Below are 24,547 nucleotides of genomic sequence, written 5' to 3' on the forward strand. Positions count from 1 at the left end.
CATGGCTGTGCGTTCTGGCAACCTACGCAGCTACGACAATACATGCTCGAGCGGCCACCAACCTCTATGTGAAAAGAATTGGAATTAACACTAGAACGGCCGAGGTGTCGAAATCGACTCTTTTAGAAGTTTAGAATATTATTTTGGGCGTTAATTGTTATCCCAACGTTTTCAAACTTTCAGTAGCTTTCCAATTATGCTTACACTTTATAGTTCAGTATTATTTTTCTAAAAAATCTTTTTATGTTATCTACAATGTGCGGATATACCTCCAACGGCCGAGGTGTCGAAATCGACACCTCATACAAATTTAATAAGATTTGCAAAATATAAAAGATTTTCTGTGTGAAAAAAACTAATTCAATAGTTTTCATACTTACCGTAGCCTACTTATAGCGTTTCTCATGGTAATTGTCCAACGCTCGGCTTGATGTGTGTTATCGCTCGGCTTGGTTTTAGGTCATCCTACTGAGTTTACAAATACCTTCCACAAATCTATCAGCGATTTGCAATAGATAAGTTTATTCATATTCGAGAGCCAGTCGAAGGACTTGTGGCTAATTGCATAAACAATTACACTCCGGTTTGGAGCCTGCCGATCGATGAACAGCTATTTCCATTGAAAAACAGATGTCCTTTTATCGTGTTCATGCTAAACAAACCAGACAAGTTTGGCATGAAATTCTGGGTGTTAGCCGAGGTTCATTCCAAATACGTATGCAATACCGTGCCGTAGCCTACTTATCGTACCTCGGAGCTATTGAAAGAGAGCAACGAAATGGAAAGCTTATCCCCGAGGAGGTAGTGATCAGGATTACCACCAAATTACACAGACAAAGCAGGTACAATGTCACAGCAGTTAACTTCTTTACTAGTGTCAATCTTGCTGGTTTGCTACAGGAAAGAAATATAACCATTGTTGGAACTGTTCGAGCTAACAGTAACGGACTGACAAAGGAGATGACCAAGGGTGGAGGAGAAAGATTTTCCAGTAAATTCTTCTACAATTCAACGAACAGCTGCATGCTTGTAAACTATCAGTGCAAAAAATGCAAATGTCCTTTCCACTATGCATTAAAGGCCCAATATTGATGCAACAGAGAAAAAGAAACCCTCTGTGATCCATTTTTATAGCGAGAACAAACTAGCAGTTGATGTGTTTGACCAAATGGCAAGAAATTACACCACACATGCAGCAAGCAAAAGATGGCCTCCTGCAGTTTGGACAAATATGCTAGACATTGCAGCTTTGAAGTCTTGGATTATTTTTAGAAAATGTTCCAGCAGCAATATCAGCCGACGTGATTTTATCCTCCAGATTGAGAGCTTGAGATCTGCTCATGTGCTGAAACGAAAGCCGACACTGCAGAGAAGAGCTGAGACGACAATCTAGACAACGCAGAAAATGTGCTGGACATTATTGCAAAAACAATACAGTTACCATTTTCCGCCACTGTCGAAAAGTGGGAAGTGTGATAATGGTGACTGGAAAGGTATAGATTGCAAAGGCTGCACTGCGTAAAGTGTTTGTTGGTTTGTTTGATTTTTTTTCTCCTGAATAAGAAAACTTTGTGCTATTTTTATGATAATTATATCTTCGCTCTGTTGAATTTTTAGATCATCGTACAGAGTCAAGATGTAGATACAGTCAAGCTTCGAACTGAGAAAAACCTGGTAGCCTACATCATAATTTTCGTCTAAAACTAAAAAATGAACAGCGCAATAGGTTACAAAAGTAATAAGTGCTTCAGATAATTTTATCACTGTAAAATAAAACGAACTCTTACTGTTAATTTTGCGAAAAAATAAAGTTTTTTTGAAAAGTGTCGATTTTGACAACAGCGGCCGTTGGAGGTATACTTTTTTTTCGGCCGTTCTAGTGTTAAACAATTACTAGCGAACTTTACTCAATGATAATAGAAATCCCGAATGGAATATCATCGATTGTTACGTGAAATATTTGTTGACTCACTGTTACAAAATAATTATCAACAAATAAGTTTGAAAGTCACTTCCTTAAGACAGACACAGCTCAGCAACAATCAGCGGTTTAACTGTATCTGCTACTGGCGTAGACCTTATGGTCTCGCCCTCTGCTAATTCAGCAATTTCACATAGAAGCAGTGACGCTAGAAAACTGAGATTTCTTGACTTTTACTTTTTTCTTGCCACAAATTTTAATCCCGATTATATTGGTATCGGATAATTGTGAAGTTCACAATAAACCTTTTGTCACAGCCAGTTATGAAATGCAAGAAAATTTCGGGTTTATTCAATAGCTTGATTGACAGTTTACTATTAGCGTGAGGTTTCATTTTGTTTTAACTTGACGATGCTAAAATTCCAGACAGCAAAATCCGTCTTTTTTACATCGATTCAACGTCGATTTTGCTGTCTGGGTGGAGAGTCGGTCTCTGACGCAATATGAGTCATTCTTTGGTGGCAGACAATAATTAGGAATGTAATTCGTTATTTGCGCAAATTGCTTTGTACTGCAAAAAGTGCATGTAATACTGTTTGCACAGAAACGGAAAAACAAAATTGATGAAATTCCGTGTTCAATGCAAGAAGACTTTCAAAATGAAATGTCAACTGAAAAATTTGACCAAGAAACGGCGAAAATAGATCAAAAACCGAGTCTTTATCACTTTTTCTACCTAAAATACACAATCACGAATATATTTTGCGAAATAAATTGATTGAAGTTATAGATAAGGCTTTTGACCAACGGCATACTTTTTCCCGTTGTTATTTGATATAAGCCGACAGAGTAATTAGCAATAAGAGAGACTTAGACCTGATGGTCTCGGCCAGTAACTCTTGCCGCCAAAAGGAAGCAGTGACAGATTCGGTTAACATAATAATGCAAAAATAAAGCGAACGTTTTTGGCTATACGTATAGTCCTTTTCAAGCTTTTAAGAAAAATAACTATATATTGCATAAAAAAATACCTAGAGAAACACAGTATAACATCAAAAATATTGTTTAATCTAAGCCTTGAAAAACTTCCTATTTAGCTCCCATACAAAGTGACTACACAACACAACGGATCAAGTATTTGATGGAGGAAAAGTTCAGAGGAAAAGTATCCGAGCAGATTGCGCAAGATGGACTAAAGCACAAAACGAGATAATTGCACAAAAAACAAAATCCAAAGAGTGAAGCACACAGAAGCACAAACTTTATTTCTGTGTTATAATGGTAAATGTCGTGTTGTTATTGAGCTCTGTCTGTTTTAACCTCTCTTCCCAAGTTTGCCTTAGAAGGCTGCAGAAATGTGGTTAATTATTATTATTTTCACAAATTTCACATTGCCCTTGTTATACCACAACGACTTTTGTTAAATATATTTTGTTATTTGAAGGCCATCAATACTAAAATCAAATGACGTCATTGTTCCGAAAGCTCGTTTGCCTTCACGGAGTGTCTTCAAACGTAGCCGAAACAAAACTATCATCGCTTGCAGGCTAAAAAAATCGCTATTCTCAGTATAACTTGTTTGAAATGAATTTCATACAAAAAAAAAATTCGAAATCAATTGATTTTGTGACTTTACTGTGAAACTGACTAATTCAAAAAGATCCGGTTTTCGTGTTGGTCGTGGATCCGTCTGTATATAAATGTTGAGAAATTCTGAGTAATTTTTTGTGAGGTGTTCAGCGACTATTCCAGAGATGGCATTTGGATGGTCAAGCTGGGAGGTTTCAGTTACAAGGGTGTAGTCAGTTATGGGTATATAGACTTCCCAGGGTGGGATAATTGGTTCTTGGATGAGGTTTACGGTAATATTCGTGTCTATTGTCTCGGTGAGGGAATGGAATGGTTGGTAGTTACTTGTGTTGATCAAATTTCTTAGCAAACTTTCCTCAAGGATGTCATGTGCTGGGTGGCGTAAAAATGTCAGAATGTGGGCTTTGTAGTTTAGACAAAGTTGCTCGTATCTATGTGGTAAGGGTAATTCATTGCAGTAGTGTTGTAGGTTTGAAATTGGGATGCTTTTCGTTGCTCTGGAGCATATTCTTAGAGCTTCATTTTGTAATGTCAGAATTGGTTGTAGTATGGTTTTGTTTGTGGAAAAATATGCTTCCATACCATATTCAATAACCGATCGTATCATGGCTCGGTAGATGCAAAGCAGTGCTGATTTTCTTGCTCTCTAGTTTGTACCCTTCAGTACACGAACAACGTTTAGTCTTGATTTGGATTTTTTTGCAACATGTTTAGCATGAATGCTATACTTTCCCTTTGAAATGCGATTCCAAGGTATTTGTAGTATTTTATGATGGGGATAAACGAATTCTTTGTTTCGAGTGTACACGGATCATAATATTTACAGTACGTTTGTTTGTAAAGAGACCAACCGCTGATTTGTTTGCGGAGATCTTGAAACCCCATTTATCACACCAGTCTTTGGTTTTTGAAAAGTCAGATTTGATTAGGCCTACATTAGACAGAGTTGAGATGTCTTCTCCTGTTTTCCAAAAACAGAACCACATAACTGAGAATAGAATTAGGCATCTGACTGGCAACTAAACACTTGTACAAATAATAATAATAATGTTATGGTTTTATTTATTGTCGCTCTACAACAGCTAAGGTCTTTTAGCGACAGGGCTCATTTTTAATTTGTATCAGGTTTACGATGTTATCACATTATTACCCGACTCATTCTCACTGCGCTATGCAGGATAGAATACAATCGGTACCGTTTTTAAAGTCTTCGGTTTGACCGGACCTGGAATCGATCTCAGATCTACCAGCACCAGAGCCGAAGGCGAAACCACTCGGCCACTGAGCTGGTTACTTGTACAAATGATCGGGTTTGTAACGAACTGATTAGTGATTAGTCAACGCACAAGGAACACAGGCACAATACAGAGCGAGTGAAACAAACGTGTCAATCATTGAATACAAATGAACTCAGGCAAGTTTTAGGGCAATGCACAACAGAAGCAAAATAGTTGAAACGCATGGTCAACCTAATCAAGAAAGAGCTCAAAATGTAAACACTAAATTCATGTTCAGGAAAAGTTTCGATAACTAAACCATTTTCATCTTCAGTGCTATAAAAAGTTCGCTGAATATGAGTTTAGTATTTACAGTTTGGGCTTATTACTTTTGATATCATCTTAGTTGATTGATTTTAATTTCTAACTAATTTAATGTAATTTTGGTTTTCTGTACATGTTATAAATAAATGTAAGGTCGTCGTCATCGTCGTCGTGTGATCCTCTGGAGCCGAGGGTCTATCCTTTCACCACCCCAGATTCACGATGTTACCAGACTACACTGGAAGGCTACTAGAGAGCAGCCAGTCTTTGATTTCATCATCCATTACACGCAGACCTTCCACTCCATTAGGTGGCTTGAAAATGAAACAGTCATTGATGATGTGGTCTGCGGTCTGTTCCTCGGCACCACATTCACAAGAGGAGGAAGAGGCCATTCCCCATTGGTGCATGGTTACGCGGAAAAGCTCGACGCCCGTACGTAGACGGTTGAAGCGCACCCATGTCTGTCTTGGTAGTGTCAGGTCGATGGGGCGTGTGCCGGCGTCGGGGATGAACGAATAGACTCTGGTGGTACTTATGACTTCCACCCAGAACTTCATTTATGGTCCGCCCAAGTAGCGGCAGAGATGTCTTGTTCATCAACTCTGTTGATGAGAAGTTGAGCGGCTGGCACGAATGGGTGTCTTGATTGCATTCGGCGGGGGTGCTCGTTTGGGAGAGCAGAGATCTTGTTGTGGAGAAGGTGGTTAGGCTCCAGTGCCCGTAGACCGAGGGACAGAGTGGCTTCTTCGCGACGAAGCTCAGCAGATTGGATGCCAGCGAGAATGGGAAGATTGTCCAATGGTGTGGAACCCAGGCATCCTGTCACTGTGCGCAAGGCGCTGTTTATGGCAGTGAGCACTGCGGCATCAGACAGGTGCATAGTATTCTGCTGAAGAGCAGACAAGGGCTAAGGCTGCCACACGCAAAGTATCAGCCCTCGCCCCCCAGCTAGAGCCCGCCAGGCGCCCGAGCAGCGCAGCGCGGGGTGTGAGTTTCCCCTGCAGCGACATCAAATGGTGGCGGTATGTGAGCGATCTGTCCAGCGCCACCCCAAGATATCTTGGTTCGGGGCAGAAGGACAGAGGCTCTCGGTTGTTCTGGACGTGCAGCTCACGATCAGCCTCTCGACTGCGGAGGCAGAAAGCTGCCGCCAAAGCCCCGGCCCCACCGGGTTTCAGTCGCCAGCTCTGGAGACAAGCCGAGAGAGTCTTCAAGTCCTGACTCAAGATATCCCCCAGGCCTTCCCACGACCCCGTGGAGTGGAGAACCCCCAGGCTGTTCGCACAAGCGTATCCCGCGGAGACCGCAGTTGGCAGGCCGCGGGCGCAGATGCTGAAAAGAAGTGGACCCAGGACCGACCTCCGCGGGACGCCGCCCCTCAGGCGTCTCAGTCTGATTCGCCTTGAACCACCCGTGGTGAGGGTGAAGCTTCGATTCCCGACAAGCTCCATAATCTTATGAACCATATGTCGGTCAGGAAGCAGGCAAGCAGCCTGCAAGTAAAACCGCGACGCCACACGGTGTCGCAGGCATCTGTGAGATCCAGAAAAACAGCGCCGGCCCTCTTTTTAGCCTCAAAGCTATCCCTGACATCCCGGGTCAAGAGTGCGACCCGATCCACGGTGGATCCTCCGCGCCAAAACCCAGCCCGCTCCCTTGGAAGGAACGGGCCGACGACCAGGTTGACGCGGGCACAGGTCAGTCCATCGAAGATCCCGAAAGGAGCACAGAGGAGGGACATCGGACGACAACTCCCCGGGTCGTCCGGTGGCTTACGAGGCTTAGGGATCGCGACTACTAAAGCTCTTCTTCAGATTTTTGGGATTGGGAGATGGTGCAGACAGGAAGGGAGGAATCTACGTAACCAGGACTTTAGGGCATGGCCAGCATGGAGCACAAGCTCAGGGCAGATCCCACCCGGCCCCGGAGACCCGTGCAGCCCCACTAGGCGGAGGGCGCGGCGGTGAACTCCTCCAGAGCGAAGTCTCCAGAGACTGTCTCATCCCGTGGTGTCCCCACTCGCCACAGGGCAGACACCTCCCCGGCAACAAGGCGGGACGAGAGTAGGAAATAAGAAGATAAAGTTCTCGTTATGCTGTGGCTTCGCACTAACGTGAAAAAGGTGGATATTTATTCTTGTTCACCATCTTTCTTGCAGCAACTATACCCAATTTATTACATTCTAGATAGAAATTTTCAAATCCCGTCTTTTCACGTTGTTCCAAAGTCTACAAACGTTGACTTGATGTAAAGCAGGAATGATTTGCTGGCTGGAAAACAGATGACAAGCGAATTGTGACAAGTCTAACAGCAAACAACAAAATATTTCACTTTGTAAATTGACGAGATTAGGGTTTGCATTGAAACGATCAAATTAATACCAAGCATTTTGATAAAAAAAAACGTCGTCATCTGCCAAGAAAGTTTGGTTTTGCTTTTCAAGAGGCCTACGGGTAGACTGGGTATAGGAGTCAAACGTACCTATGTTATGGTCACGTGATGGAGACATGGGTGTCACAATCAATGTGCAAAGCCTTGCGACGGGCTGTTTTGTATCTTGACCGAGCGTGCTGTTTTGATTTGTGGAATTCTTGTGCGATGTGTTATTATCGGTTATTGACCTGTAGTAACCTTTGATTGCGAATCTTTGTTATTTAACGTATTTCCAGAACAATCGGTAACATACAAATCTGGAATATTTTCTTGTTTTTCACAATTGCCAATCTAGAACATTTTGTTTACGTGGGAAACTAGAATGTTCTGTTGTTTTTCACAATTGCCAGATGTTGTTTGTCATGATGTAGCATTACGTAACCTTCTCGAAGTTACCAGACCAAACAACCTGCTTTAAATAGTGGTGTAGTTTGCGTGTCATTATTATGAGCATTTATTATGAGAGATCATTGTTGTAGTAGTAGCAGTTCGTAATAGACGCAAAGATTATTGTTGATCGAGAGTTGAAATTATTGAATACGAGTAAAGCAAAGTTGATGCTAAAATAATTTATGATTGAAATTAAAATCGTATGAGAAGCTGTGAGCGGATTACCTTAAACTCGATTTTAATAGTTGTAAGCGTTGGAATCTATTGCTGTTCACTGTTACTATTACTTTGATTAGTTTCTGAAAGTGCTAAACCATTCGTTAAAGTCCTTCAAGAATTCGAATTATCATTTCACTAGTAGAACTATTCGACATTTGATTGACTGCCTTTCGGTAATATCCCATTAAACTACGTCATTGAACCTTTCCAAGTCTCTTTTCCGGTAAGAGATAGAAAGAAACTGTGACAATGGGTGCTGCCCAACTATCAAACTACGGTCGGTGCCAGTCACCCCACAGGACGGACAGCCCGGCTTGTCGTGGGACGACATTTGTGCGTTGCGTAAAGCTAAGCCTGCCTCCTTGCCCGTTCTGCCATTTTAAATTTTGCAGACGGGTCGCATAGAATTTTCAATCCGCACTCTCCTTCCACAGATACCTTGTAGAAACGATTTATGCGATCCCTTTCTTATTTTGAATGTTGTTTTGCGTTCACGCTTCAGTGACCTCCAGCCGCATGAGTTTGAATCTTTGTGTTTCATTTATCGAAAAGCGTTCATTTTGCGTTTCGACTAGAGCGGTGGACGGTCATATTTTCAATAATTCTTTCCGGTGATGGTTGACTAATTGTGCATGGATTACAAGTAAGTATTTGTTACGCTTGTAGATAAACGTAAAGGATTGAAAAGAGGTCTCAACGCGAGTAGAGCTAGAATGAACAAAGGACAAATCATTCTGTAGCTACCAAGAAGTCCTGCTGCCGTGATTACAAACTACTCACAGCCACAGGGCGGCACGACGTAATCGTGTGCACGTGACCCGGTGCAATGCACTAGGCAATGACCATAACGCAAAATAAACGTTACTAACTGTATCACTCCTCCCTTATAAATTAACACTTAGCAGTAGAGATAAAACATTACAGCTAAGGGAGGGTGATACTAACCAAGTATTCACGACTTAACATACACAAGATATAGGCCTATAGTGCTTCTAACTGATCACTGCAAATGCTCCCATATTATTATATATATTATATAGGTGATATAATTATAATGATGGCATTGGGCAGTCTTTTGAATTGTATTGATAATATTTACTCTATATTAATGTAATGGTAGTATATAGGCCTACAGTAGGGTGGTCCAAATTTTTTTTTATGTTTTTTTTAAGTGCTCATTTATTTTTCAGCTTCAAATGGTTAAAAAGTTAAGTTCCCAACGTTTCATAGCGATTCGTTCACTGTAAGTACTGCCTAGGATTTTTCATTTTTTCAAAAATCTCAATCTTAAACCATGTGAGACAATATGTCATTTTTTCAGTACAAAATTTATTTACAGTCACTGTTTCGTAGAACGTACTTTACTTTAAGCTATTCATTCTTTAATTTAAAGACAATTACTATATAAAGTAAAGAATTTTGCATATTTGTATGTGATTTTAACCACAATTTGGACAAAAATCGTGCTTGTCTGAAACTTAGAAGAAACCGGAACACTGTTTACAGTTCATAAAACTTAAAACGCTTCACAAACAACGATTATTGCAGATTATTAAGTTTTTTTTGTTTTTATTGATACCAGGATATTGTTTTCTGTGTCTTTCCACAACTTGGAGAAAAAACTGTTTTTGTGATTCATCCATTGAAGACATAGACACACATTGAAGTCGCTAAATAATTTCGCTTTCAGCAGAGTTGTTTACTACTTGGTAGCCTTTGACACATATGGTCCACTCATTCGCATGTTTGTCCAAAAGGATGCAATCAATCCATGCAATCCAACCGGAATGCTTAACGAGGCGGAACCATATGTGCCCGCCGTCTTATGATCGTGGCTCTGCAAAACAAGAAACACAAGATTTTAAATTTGGAAAGTGGCTTCTGTAAACGCTTGATGTTAAACAATGACCAATGACCATGCAGGCTCTATCACGCAATTTAAAAGACAGAACAATGATTCAGTAAAATGACAAAAAATAGTAAAATGACACAATTGGGAAAGTTGAACTCACACTTGGGTAAAATTGTTCAGTTCACACTATGTTTAACACTATGAACAACACCTAATTCCCCAACAAGCTGGCTTTCGACCTGGAAAGTCAACAACAGGTCAATTGCTGTGTCTAACGCAACGTATTGAAGACGGATTCCAGAAAGGTATGATTACTGGTGCTGCATTTGTTGACCTATCTTCGGCTTATGACACAGTTAACCATCGTCTCCTGCTGAAAAAGATCTTGCAGATGTCCAAAGATGCTGCAGTAACAAAGCTTATAGCAACGTTACTCCACAACAGACGATTCCAAGTTATCCTGAATTCAAAAACAAGCCGCTGGCATCATCAACGGAACGGACTTCCTCAAGGAAGTGTCCAAGCACCGTTACTGTATAACATATACACCAACGATCAGCCGATAGATCAACACACTAAGCGGTTTATATACGCCGATGATCTATGCATAACATCACAAGAAAAGACCTTTGTTGCTATAGAACAAAACCTTACAAAGTCGCTCGAGGAGTTAACACAATATCACACCAACAATCACCTCAAAGCTAACCCTTCAAAGACACAAGTATGTTCTTTCCACCTAAAAAACAGAGAAGCTACAAGGACCCTCAAAATCTCCTGGTCGGGAACAGAGCTGGAACATTGCCCTAACCCCGTCTACCTTGGAGTGACACTGGACCGTACTCTCAGCTACAAAAAGCACATTGAAAACACAAAGGCTAAGGTTAACACCAGAAACAATATCCTGAGAAAGCTTACCAACTCTGGGTGGGGCACTAATCCACAAACCCTCAGAATGACCGCATTGGCTTTGTGCTACTCCACAGCAGAATATGCATGCCCTGTTTGGAACAGGTCCTGTCACTCATCGAAGCTTAACTCTGTACTCAATCATTCTTGTCGTCTTATTACTGGGTGTCTGAAGCCCACAAATACCAACAAACTTTATCTGCTTGCTGGTATTGCACCACCATACATAAGAAGAGACGTTAGCAGTCAAGCTGAAAGGCTAAAACAAATATGTGATGAAAAACATCCTCTATATGGAAAAACTGCTGCACAAACCCGGTTGAAATCAAGAAAAAGCTTCCTAACAGACGTTCAGCCACTAACCTCAACAAAAGAAGAAACAAGACTTAAGCAATGGAAACAACAATTCGAAAACGACCCATCATACACTGAAATGAAGATCCCACCATCAGAGTCCCTCCCCCCAGGAGCAAACGCTCCTTGGGCAATGTGGAAAACATTAAATCGACTCCGAACCGGTGTTGGACGTACTAAGTCTGCAATGGTGGAGTGGGGCTACGACACGGGCCCTGCTGTATGTATCTGTGGCACCGAGCCCCAAACAGCGGACCACCTTCTTGTTTGCCCTCGGCTTGCCACCCGGTGCAGTAGGTGGGACCTGTCAGTGTACAACTCCGTTGCGGAAGAATGTGTCAATCTGTGGTGTATCAACAAACTTTAGAAGACTCGATAGAAGAAGACTATGTTTAAAACGTGTTTGGAAAGTTAGTTACAATACAAGTCATTTACAAACCTTGCACACATAACGAAGATCGTACTTGCCTGCTTGGTCGAAATCCGCCCAGAGAAGACCAGCAAGAGCTTTTGGTCTCTGGGCGTTTCGCAGCGCCAGTAGCCTACCATCAACAGGTGCCCTACTGCATCAAGACGGGTTACCGATGCGGCAGCTGAAGTTGACGCACCTGCTTTGATAGCTTGCTCACACTGTTTAGCAAATTCGTTGTTGTTGTAAGCTCCCAAATCTTCAGAGGTGATCAGACTTGCTGCAAAACAACAACTTTGTTATGGCAATCAGCACTGCAGTACCAAACAGGTGCAAACATGTGATGTACCAAACATGTGAGGACTAGGCTGGCGCAAAATCTCAAAAAAAAATTTTTTTTCTTTTAAATTTTTCGTCAGTTTGGAATATTATTCCTTTTGGTAAATTTATCTCCTACACCAAATTTCACAAAAAAATATTAACGTTTGACCCTGCTTCACCTGGTTTGAATCTTTTCAAAGTATTGAATTTTCGCTTATCCCTGAAACTGCTCACCCGCTATCTTCTAATGCACTCTAGCATCTTAATGGACACAATAAGAAGCAGTAACACAAACTTGTAGCAAGCAAAGTAGTTTAATTAGCAACTCCATGAACACTGACACGTGTATTACTCTCAAAATGTCGAATTCTACCACATTTCACATATGATTTTCTTTGTGCACCCTTCACCGTAGTAAATATCTACTGCTTTCAGTTTCTTGAATCATTTGACGATGTTTATCGATTTTCACAGGCCAACAAAACTTTTTTTTATATAAAGGCAGTCATTTTAACCCATTCATGGCCGGTGTCCTTTTAAAAGGACATCGTTTTGAATGCATCAGTATTGCATCATCTTATTTTGATTGAATTATTTTGGACTTGCTAGTAATTGTTTAGGGTCTGTTTTGGAAGGTGTTGATAAATATTTGCGAACAACGTACTTTTTCTGAATTTTGTAAAAGTTTGAAAATTGTTGAAAAATGAGAAGAGCCCGATGAAGTGAAGTGAGGAGGAACATGCATGTTTTATTGCCTATTGGTAATAGATATGAATTATGTTTCTTCATAGTTTGACACTCTGTAATATTGTGCTTCCTACTACACTCTAATTTGTGTAAGGTTTTGCTTCTTTTATTTGTTTATTTTGCTTTATATTTATTGTTGCCTTTTAAAAGGACACCGGCCACATGGCCACATTTTTTTGGTTGTTTGTAACACTGTCAAAGAATATTGAACATCGTGTAAAAGCAGCACATTGTGCCTTGGAAGACTTAACCATCGTGTTTTCAACAACCATGCTATATTTATCCGCACAAAAATTATGGTCCTACGGGCAGTCGTTCTATCCACCCTTCTCTATGCTTGTGAAACCTGGACATTATACCGCCGTTGCATCAAACGTCTTGAAAATTTTCAGCAGAGGAAACTGGGTCAAATGCTAGGCACTCGTTGGGAAGATTGTCTCACCAAAGATGCAATCCTTGATCGCGCTAGGTTGCTTGCCCAGTTCAGAAGCCACCATATTGCAACACTGCCTTCGCTGGACAGGACATGTCATGAGAAGGAACAACAAGGAGGGACAACTAGAGACAGGAAACCCCCCCTCCAGTAGACCAAGAATGAGATACAAAGATCAGCTGAAAGTCTCCCTCAACCATGCAAACATTGATCTGGATTCATGGGAAAACCTTGCTAGTGACAGATTACTCTGGAGAAAAAGATTTAAGGAAGGCACGGAAATTTTCGAAAAAAAAAGGATACAAAAGCCCAAGAAAAACGAGCACTAGAAAAATTAAAACTACCACGTCCCTCCCTCCATACAATCCTCACCCCCCATACAATGTGACTTTTGCCCACGTCTTTTCCATCATACACTGGCCTCCAAAGCCATATATGACATCACCATCCAAAGACAAATTCGATTTGATGACAAAACCAATGGTCAGTCACGAGCTGGAGCCGACGACTGTCGGTGGCGTATCGCTATGGTTTGTGCCGCCCGCGGTGGACCATGATTTTGCACCCCTAAACGCGTGAAGTAGGAACCAGAAAATAGAATTCGAGACAAATCCATTTTAAAAAAGATTTTTATTATGCTTTTTCGTTTACGTTTAAGAATATTTTGCTGCCACAAGCTTCCGACCTGGGAGGAGACTGCCAATTGGGGGGGGACACCCCCCAACTAGCTACGCCGATGGTTACCGTGAATATAATATGTTCATACAATAACTTTGAAACGTCCTTCAAGAAATATCTGACAAATTTCTACTGAAACAAACACCTTCTTATGTTAAGGTATCGTGAGATTTACATTTGACTATGTGGCCGGTGCCCTTTTAAAAGGCAAACAAAAAAATGCATCAAAAAAGCAAAAATGATCAAAATTTTTTAAACTAATTCAAAAGTTATGACAATACAACTTTGTGGCTGAAATATTTCCTAAAAAAAGCAATGAGAACTTGTGACGGCTTTTAATGGGTTAAGGTCATTTTAAGGTATTTCGAGGCCCCTGATTCTGAAATGCACTAAGTTTTCTCGAATTGGCTCTAGTTTTTGAGTTACAGCAAAAATATTTTTTCGTAATTTTGAGGGATAGATTTAACGCCGTGTCGTTTACTACATAGACAAAGCTGGAAGTAATCCCAGGCACATTTCTGAGTTGTATAAACGCTATTTGGAACCAATCACGTTAATTACAACCCAAACAAACAGCTACTTAACGTTTACTGGCCTAGTAACAATCAAAATATGATGTGAAGTAAGCCTGAGGATACAAGATGTAACTTAGAATATATAACTTGCGTTTTGCATTAATATATTTGTTGACTTCAGCAGTATCAGACTTACTAACTAAGCTACTAGGTACAAACAAAATGCATACATTGTTTTGCTTAACTCTTTGAAGGTTGGGGGAGGGGCTGTCAATTCAACTTTTTTGCATCGACAGTTGTATCTCTAAAATCACTGAGGCTGCGACTACGAGATTTCTTGACTTTTCCTAACTTTCATTCGCCTCTATTAAGCTGAAATTTTGAGCGAATAAAGGTTATAAATTGAGAGATATAAGGCATTTCTCAGCACATCCTCTGAAATATTTCATATTCTATTGTTCAAAATTTTCCCACCAGCTGGATGAAAGTAATTAATTTGGCCCATGTGTCGTTAATCCTAACTGCTTCACAGCGTGAAGGAAATTGGCAGTATGCGTGGACCTTTTGTTCTCACCACGGCTTATAAGCGACGTCGATAGAAGAAAAGCTTCAACTTTGATACGATGAGTTACCGTCGCTTGCGGTTGAAATTGCGTAAAATTAAACATAAGACTTGGTGCCAATGCATCTAGACTAGAGCGACAATTGTTTTTCGCAGACAATGATGTCCTTTCAATCAAACAAAGCATAGGTTACAACGTTATTGCAATAATTCAGCGTCAGTTGAAGTAGATTTGATGTAAAATGTGAGATAAGTATTGAAAGTGGTCGACTTGTTTCTTTCACTCTCATTTCTCGTGACATATTCAACGTTGTAGACTGTTGTTAGATTACTCTGTTTGGGCCTCAACGCTGTTTTGAATAATTAGAAATTTAGTTACTGTAGAAGCTGCGCTGTAACATATTATGATTTTGGTTTCAAATCTTTCCTTTTGTCCGACACACTATCAAACGCAGAAAAGACGAAGATGTTCCCAAAGCTTCTCACATATACTTGCAAACATTTATTTCCAAGTCGACATGTAAAGATTTGATATGCAATACGCTTCTCATTTGTGTAGGATAAACCAGAACATCACGCTTTTGTGAAAAGGACGATCATTCCACCACGTTTATACGTGATGCGGCTTAGTTGAATCAATATACTCGAGGCTTCTTGTACCAGGTTCACTGTCACTGATAAACTAAACCGCAATGCAGTACCTCGCAAAGCAATTGTAGCGTAACATTTCCATGTGCTATAACTCGTCATAAATTGTGAAAACTTGTGTATTATTTTACTTGTCAAGTTGTCTCATGTGAAATATAAGTTTACATAGCAATGTCACAATGAAATCTTATCTCCGTTTACCAAACTAAAGATATGAACTTATGCGACGTCTTGCAACGTTGAATCGACGGAAAGGCGGGGAACTGCCAACCTGAACTGAGAATGCATGAAAGAAATCGTTTATTGTCGAATGGACGTGACGTCAGAAAACGGTGAATCGACATAGGCTAGCGGCAAGAGATATTTTAGTTAGATAATGACACGCGGCAGCGCGTTTACATTGAATAAAAATACCTTTATTTTATCCATTTCTATTTCCATTCTTCCTAGTTTTGTCTCACAATAACAAACAGATGAAGTTACGCATATTTACTAAATTATTCAATAAACAATAATGCATCATCCAGCATTATGTCAGCGCTGATTGACTAGACATATTCACGAGTTGTGTGAGAATTGTATTCGATTAATCGCATTATTTATTGTAGGTAACACCTGCAAAAATTCAAGTAATTGTAGACTCTGCCTTCATAAGTGTAGTTTAGAAGTAGCCATCTCATATTGAGCCAATCGAATCAATGTAAAATAGAACGCTTTTACTTGATAGCGCGTGTGATATATAGGTTTTATCTAACAACTACTTTCAGTTACATTGAAAGTGAATGAGTAAGCATTATGCAGTCTATGACAAGGACTGGAAATGTATAATCAGAAAATATAATATCATAAAGTATATTGCGTTATGTACATCTAGTAATTTTTATGAACATGTTATCATTTTGTAGGCAGGCGTTTTTATAGGGAAACAAACTTATTCCATAGTTTGATTTATGGCACATCTAACTGTTTCATAATGCAAATAGCTGTTTTAGTTGAATTTAGAAAAAAATATAACTTATAACCGCAGACAGATGCAACTTTTTTCATGCTTTAGGCAATCGGCAGTACGGTGAACTATAGTGGTACATAACATAACCCATATGCGGAGTAATCGCAAGGGTCAACCCAAGTAATGGAAAGGTTCTTTTTGAATTATGGTGATGGAATTCTTGTAATGCTATTGAACTTCATCTTGTTATGAAAAACTTATATTGTTTGCATTTGAAAGAAATATCAAACTTTTGGATTTTTTTATCACTGAACTGTCCGTTAGTAGAATGTTTTTTTATTACCTTAGTTAGGCCTATTGGTAAGTCAGGAAAGTATTTGTGAAGAAAGGGGCGTTCTTCCCGGCTATCAGCACAAGGCTGAGCACTCACTAGTACAGCGAGCAGTTGCGATTCGCTAACCATAACGGTGTAGCTTCCACGCTAGCCATTCAGACCATCCAATCAACAATATGTTTCTCGGCAGCCGATTTGTAGCAAGAATTGACAGCGATAGACACCGTGTTTCGCCCATGAGGCTGGGCTCGTCAGTATCGCACCACTAATTCTGCCACAAAAGTATTCGACCACCGCTTTACCAGTCTGTTTAATTCATCATAGCACATGACTAGGGAACTGATAAAGGTTAAACAGACTGGTAAAGCGGTGGTCGAATACTTTTGTGGCAGAATTAGTGGTGCGATACTGACGAGCCCAGCCTCATGGGCGAAACACGGTGTCTATCGCTGTCAATTCTTGCTACAAATCGGCTGCCGAGAAACATATTGTTGATTGGATGGTCTGAATGGCTAGCGTGGAAGCTACACCGTTATGGTTAGCGAATCGCAACTGCTCGCTGTACTAGTGAGTGCTCAGCCTTGTGCTGATAGCCGGGAAGAACGCGCCTTTCTTCACAATGTCCTCTGCCCTGGCGCCTGCTGGTTTTGTTGGCTCTTTTCTTTCCACAAAGATAAGAGTCAGTTCTGCATTGAATTGGAAGAGTGGACCGTTGGCACTTCGCCGCCCAAGAGGACACGTCCTCGCAAACCACGCTTCAATCGTGGCGCCCGGGCTCGCGCGGCTCGCCGTCGTTCGAACGGGGGTTCTCCTCGGTCGGGCGGCGGGGATTCGCGCGGGAACGGAGCCCGATATCGTAAGGGCGTGGGGTTGCGAGCCGCCTTCTCGCGGGACGCGAAGGGAACGGTCCGCCGGATCGTTGAAGGCAAAAACAGTGACCGTCGTTGCGAAATCCCACCTCAAGAAATTGAGGAGAGATTTCGACGCGACATGACCGCTCCTGAAGCTGGGAGTTGCTCGCAGATGCCCGAGTGGATGAACTCCCACAGTTACGAGCATGATGGTGTAAACCTCTTCCCCGTCGATGACGGTGAAGGTCCCATTACGGCCCGGGAGGTGGATGCGGTCCTCCAGTCGCTTGATGTCGGTTCCTCCCCTGGTTCTGACGGATTGTCCTACGGTTTCTGGAAGACCCTGGACCCAAGAGGGGGACTCTTGGCCAGCCTTTTCGAGACCTGCCGGATCAACCATCGTGTACCGGACCAGTGGAGAACCAGCAGGATCACACTCATATGTAAAGACCCTGAGGGTGACCTGCACGACGTCAGCAACTGGCGGCCCATCTCCATCTGCCGAAACATTTATAAAATCTACGCCGCCGTATTGGCCCGGCGCCTGCAGCGATGGGCGGTGGAGGGGAATGTTATCAGCCGAGAGCAAAAGGGATTCATGCCCACAGAGGGCGTCTATGAGCATGTGTTCATGCTCGACACCATCCTCTCGGATGCACAGTCACGCAAAAGGCCTGTGTCAGTTGCGTTTCTAGACATTCGAAACGCCTTTGGCAGTGTCCGGCACGAATGCATAGCCGAGGTCCTGCGTCATTTCGACGCCCCCACAGACCTTATTGAGTGCATCTCCGACATATACGTCGACAACACCTGCACCGTCCGCCGCAGCAATGGTGAAACCGATCGTATCCCTGTGGGGCGGGGAGTCCGTCAGGGCTGCCCGTTGTCTGGGCTGCTATTCAATTTGGTCATCGAGGTGCTCCTCAGGGGCGTCCGTGACAAAACGGATTGCGGCTACAACCTTCCTGCCAAAGAAGACGACATCAAAGTGCGTTGTATGGCTTATGCGGACGACATCTGTCTCGTTTCTTCCGATCGCGAGCAGATGATCTCTCTTCTATCTGCTACTGAACCCTTCTCTTCCTGATCCGGGCTACGGTTCAACCCACGCAAGTGTGGCACCCTTTCCTATGGGAAAGTGTCGGCGTCCCGTCTGCGGGTCGACCCGAAACCTTTCTCTCTTGCCGGGGAGGAAATTCGAGTCATCCCCAAAGGCGAGACGTATAAATACCTCGGCGCTCGAACCGGTTACGCCTCGGACGCATCCCTAACCCAACCCTTCATCTCCATTCTGGAGAAGCACATTTCCTTATTGATGAAATCCTTTCTTACCCCAAGCCAGAAACTTCTGGCACTCACTTCCATCATTCTCCCGTCCGCGTCATACCATCTGCGAGTGCGGCGCTTTAGACAGTATGAGCTTCTGAAGCTTGACCGACTGGTTTTGCGGTGTTTGAAGGTGGCGTGGCGTCTTCCCAAGTGGGCCTGCAGCGCGTTCTTTTACTGTAAGCCTGCATTGGGAGGTTTGGGCATCACGAACTTGTGTCGCGAAAGTGACACGCTTTCGCTAGCTCATGCTTTCAAGATGCTGACGTCACCTGACAGCATTGTCTCTGCCGTCGCTCTCGGGCAGCTTAGGCGTCATGCCTGTCTGAGGTTCGGCACTCCAGATCCCACGACTGACCAACTGGCCAGTTATCTGAATAGTGACCCCCCTCCTGACGGCGCCCGTCCTAGACCGTGCCCTACAGGCGAGAGCCTGTGAGGCCGTGTCCCGGCGGCCACCCGTCGCCTGAACGTACGTTGGTCCGCCCGCCCGGATGGCGGCCTTGAGTTGGCCGTGGGGAGCTCCACAATCACCCCTCCTATAAGGAAAAAAGTGGTGCCGACCCTCCATCAACACAATGACTTGTGGTGAAGGAGACAGTGGGAATCCAAACCTGACCAAGGCAAGACGGTCAGTGCCCACTGCCTGTCCGGATTTTCAAATTCCTGGACCCGGCGCCCGGAGCTCCTGGATCACGCGGACCGAGTATTTGCGTACAAAGCTAGATTGAATCTAATGCCACTTGAAGCAAAACTAAGCCATGGCCGCCGTTACCTACCTTCCATGTGTCGTGCGTGTGGGAAAGCGGAAGAGACTCTCCCCCACATATTGAATCACTGCCCTACCGTGATGACTGTCGTCACGGAACGACACAATTCAGTATTGAGGGAGATCGTGGGGCACGTGCCTGCCGAATGGCAACCCGGGCTTTCCATAGATAGTACGGTTCCACAGCACGTGGAAGCGGGCGGTGCCGATCTGCGTCCTGACATCGTCTTGCAACGCCCTGACGGTGTCACGGTCGTATGTGACGTCACATGTCCGTTCGACAACGGCGCGGATTCTCTTCGAAAAGCCGCCGACAGGAAACACGACAAGTACGGCGAGTTATGTGTCAACATAAAGGAAGACAGGAAGCGCCCTTGCAGGGACGTCCTGTCAGTTCCGTTCGTCGTAGGCTCCCTCGGGAGCTATGCCCCGACGAGCTCTCGAGCTCTGACGGCCTTGGGCGTTCCTTCTCGTGAGGTAGCAGAGGTGGCTAGAAAAGTGGCTTCCCTCTCAATCAAAGGATCCTTCCGCGTCTGGAAAGCTTGGAACGCCGGGCTCACTTGTGGAGGGGCTACGTCATAGAAAAGACGACTTCAGCGATCAGAAACTTATTCCCCAATAACAGAAACGTTGCAGTAAGTATCCGAGCGCGCAAGACAGCAAACCGTTTAGACGTCATAACCTTATATCAATTGTCTTAAAATTCATCACCTTATATCATCAACATATGTCTAAACCAGTGTCATCTTTTTTATAACGCTCCAGTCTCATCAAACCCAAGCATTCAAAAATGAACAAAGGAAAGGAATAAAATGTCTAATGTACATTGTGAATCGAGACTGGTTTAACAGCAATTAAGTAACTTCAATCATCACTATATCTCTATGTATTAATCAATCAATTGTTTCAAATTATCTTACGCTGCCTTCGCTTTGTAACGCTGTTCTTGCCCGCTCGGATCAACCTCGCTCTGCTTTCAACGCATTGATCAACACGATCCCCTGATCAACTCGATGCAGCCTCAAAATTTCCACCCCAATTTTCTACTTTTCCTGGTAATGTAGCCTATCAGTGCCTCTGGTTTCAATCGCTAGCCTCCACGACCCAGCTGGGCGAACCTGCCTCAAAGTCTGGCCAGTGCACATCCGTGCTCGCCGAATCAAAGCTTACTCTTCTCCAGTGAGTATGTATTACATTCCCACCTATATTTTTTGTTTCTATTGATTAATCGAGCCTCTGCTCCACATTTTTATTTGAATTTTGTTTGCCACGAGAGCCAAATTATCCTTAAATAGTTGACTCTCTTTCTCGTGGTAGACCCCAATTTTATCCGCTCTGCCTACTGGCAGACCGGGTATAAGAGTCAAGTACCTGCGCCGAGGTCGCGTGAGGGAACGTGGGCGCCGTCCGGTGGTCAATTACTGCCGGTTCCAGCGTCCACACGCGACGGGTCGCCCGGCCCGTCGCAGGCCATCTTTCTGGGCAATGCAGAAAGAGCCTGTCTCCCTGGCCCGCTCCGCCATTCTAAATTTGCGGACGGGTCATGTAACGTTTCGATCCACACTCTCCCTCCACAGGTACCTCGATTCCCCAGCCTGGCCCCCGCGACCTAAGCTGGTGGACTTACCCCTCCGGGTGCATCGTCACCCCTAAATCACGCCGCTCCCCGCCGCCGCGGGGTGTGGCAGGCCGGTTTCTGAAAGTCTTCGACCTGGCTATGTTTGTTTGTGCTCTCTCGCCGTGTCAATTATTTGTACCCGTGCGCTGTTGATGCAAATAAAACAGTTTAACACTAGTGGTGCGATACTGACGAGCCCAGCCTCATGGGCGAAACACGGTGTCTATCGCTGTCAATTCTTGCTACAAATCGGCTGCCGAGAAACAGGAAAGTATTTGTTGATGTGACATATGAGGATATTCTAAGAGACCGAGTTATTTTGTAAATAATATTTGATTTTTGGACACCATCAAAATTTTCACACAATACACAAATGCGCATCGAGATATAGTGCTCATAGTTGGGAAAAGTTAGATTGTGATAATTACAACTTGCATGAGTAGGCCTACAGCAAGGGACAATCAAAATAGATGAAACCGCATTCATGGTAATAAAGACGTTTTCAAACTGCTCTTTTCATTTTCAATATAATAACAAGAATGACAGCTTATTTTCACTAAACATATCAACAAATATCAAAAATTATGGATGAACAGCGCATCTATATTTTTTGGTTTAGGTTCAACAATGCATTTTAGCCGTCAAAATGATGGAATATTTGGTAATTTTGTTGAGACATACCATTGCCCAATCGTTGAATTTACATCAGTGATAATTTTATTGGATAGATTATCAGTTTCATGCACATGGTTTCATTTGCTTTTGCTTTCCTTCTATGTTCTGCTATTTTAATTGTTACAGGGGAAATCCATTGAGCAGATTTGGATGTCTTTTTACTCGGTACATTATTTGCAGCTGCGTCCAAGATCTTTTCCTTTATATTGTCCCATATCATATCAGCTTGCTTGTTTTCAGTGTTAAGAAATTTCAAACTGTTTTCAAGTTCGGCTATATAATTTGGTCCAATCTGTTCTGTGTCATATATCATGTTTCTTTTTTCTTGTTTTGTACCGGCATTGCAAAAACTTATTTTTAGTTTGGTTACTAGCAACTGGTGATCTGTTCCACAGTCAGCTCCCGGATATGTCTTTGCCGCCAGAGTGGAGCTTGACCATTTTTGTTGGCATAAAATCTAATCAATTTGATTTCTGTATTGTCCGTTTGGTGAAGTCCAAGTGTATAATCTTCTTTTAGGTTGTTTGAACATAGTGTTGGTTATTGAAAGTTGATGTTCTTGGCAAAATTGAAATAATCTTTCTCCCGATTCGTTTCGGTGACCCAAACCAACCCCGCCAGTAATTCCCGGTTCTAATGTACTTCCAATCTTAGCGTTGAAGTCTCCCATAATGTATATAATATCTTTTGTAGGTGTTTGCTTCAAAGTATTATGTAGATCCTCATAGAAGTTATCCAAATCTTGTTCTAGAGCATCTGCTGTGGGAGCGTATACCTGGATGATTGTAACACTGTAAGGTTTTCCTCGAATTCGTATGGTCATTATTCTGTCACTGAATACCTGATAGTTTTCGATGCATTTCGACACTTTCTTCGTTGTAATAAACCCAACCCCTCTTCGTATTGTTGTATCATTGCCTGAGTAATAAACAATGTGTTCATCAGAGTTGAAAAATCCGTTGCTAATCCAATGCATTTCGCTTAACCCAAGGATGATAATATTGAGTCGATTCATTTCGTTTTTTATGATTTCCAGTTTTCCTGTACTTAGTCCATTGACATTCCATGTTCCAATTTTGTATGGTTTAGTGAAGCGTAGAGTGGTAATTTCACTGCAAGCCGTTTCAGCAATTAGGGGTCCAAAAGGCTTTGCCCTATTCACGTCATTAGTACTTGAGTTCATTTGACCTTCTCTTTGCTCTTCTCCAGTAGCTTGATTGGTACCATCCAGCCTGGAGGTTCCACTTTCTGGTACCATTTCGTCTCTACTTTTTCGTTTTGTCATCATAGAGTATTTTGGCAAAAGTTCTGGGGTAGGTTGCCAGGTCTTTCCCCAGGCCAGAGCCGTTTAGCCAACGTATATAACATACGTTGTTGCCACCTCTCCACCACGTTGAGGAGAACGGTTGGACTTAGGAAGAGGAAGAAAACATAGAAGAAAACATAAAACATAGAAGGAAAGCAAAAGCAAATAGAAACAGAATACAATTCAAAAAGCTAAATGCTGAATTCCAAAAACAAGCTCGGAAAGATAAAAACATATATTGGGAAGAAAAATGTAAGAAGATGGAATCAGCAAGTAAAACTGGGAACATGCGAGAGCTTTACTCACAAGTAAAGAAAGCAAGATCAACCTTCAAGGCCAAGAATGCTACAGTACGTGGAGAAAATGGAGAAGATCTGCATGACAAACAAGCAATTTTGAATCGGTGGAAGGAGTACGTTGAGCAGTTATATCAGGACCCTCAACTGCAACCACAGATTGAAGAACATAAAAGTCAACAGTTTGACCTTGAACCTGACATACTGGAAAAAGAAGTTATCTGAGCAAGAGACCAGCTACCTAAACAAAAAGCTCCAGGAGTCGATGGAATTCCAGCAGAATTATTAAGTCATGTGCCAATTCAAATACTATTGGCCTTATGCCTATGTATTTGGAAATCACAAAAATGGCCAAAAGATTGGAAAAGATCAATATTTATTCCAATTCCAAAGAAAGGAGACATGCGGACATGTTCAAACTATCGAACCATAGCCTTAATACCTCATGCAAGCAAAATTCTTTTGAAAATCATCCAAAAACGACTGGGCTCAATTATTGAAAGAGAAATGCCAGATGAGCAGGCTGGTTTTAGAAAAGGCAAAGGTACCCGTGACCAAATTGCAAATCTCAGATGGATTATGCAAACCAGCAGGGAGTACAAAAAAGATCTGTAGCCTACATGTGTTTTGTTGATTATTCGAAAGCTTTTGATGTTATCCAACATAACATTCTTTGGAGTAGTCTGAGAGACATGGGAACGCCAATGCACCTGCTGGAACTCATAAGGTCATTGTATGAAAATCAAGAAGCTACAGTTTGAACAGCATACGGAAATACAGCTTGGTTGAAAATTGAAAAAGGAACACGCCAAGGGTGCATTTTATCTCCTTCTCTATTTAATATGTACACAGAAATGGTCATGAGGAGAGCAGGGTTGAGTAATTCCAATATACGAGT

General features: G+C 42.5%; 1 protein-coding gene across 1 annotated transcript; it reads right to left on the bottom strand.

Moving 5' to 3' along the window:
* Positions 1-22,504: 22,504 nt before the first annotated feature.
* Positions 22,505-23,332, bottom strand: LOC145784080 (protein CFDP2-like). Its single transcript, XM_082595833.1, has one exon. The coding sequence runs from the start codon at positions 23,330-23,332 to the stop codon at positions 22,505-22,507; it is 828 nt and encodes a 275-aa protein (XP_082451959.1).
* Between the last annotated feature and the right edge of the window lie 1,215 nt (positions 23,333-24,547).

The sequence above is a fragment of the Aplidium turbinatum genome, chromosome 15 (assembly GCF_918807975.1).
Source record: "Aplidium turbinatum chromosome 15, kaAplTurb1.1, whole genome shotgun sequence".
Classification (NCBI taxonomy): Eukaryota; Metazoa; Chordata; class Ascidiacea; order Aplousobranchia; family Polyclinidae; genus Aplidium; species Aplidium turbinatum.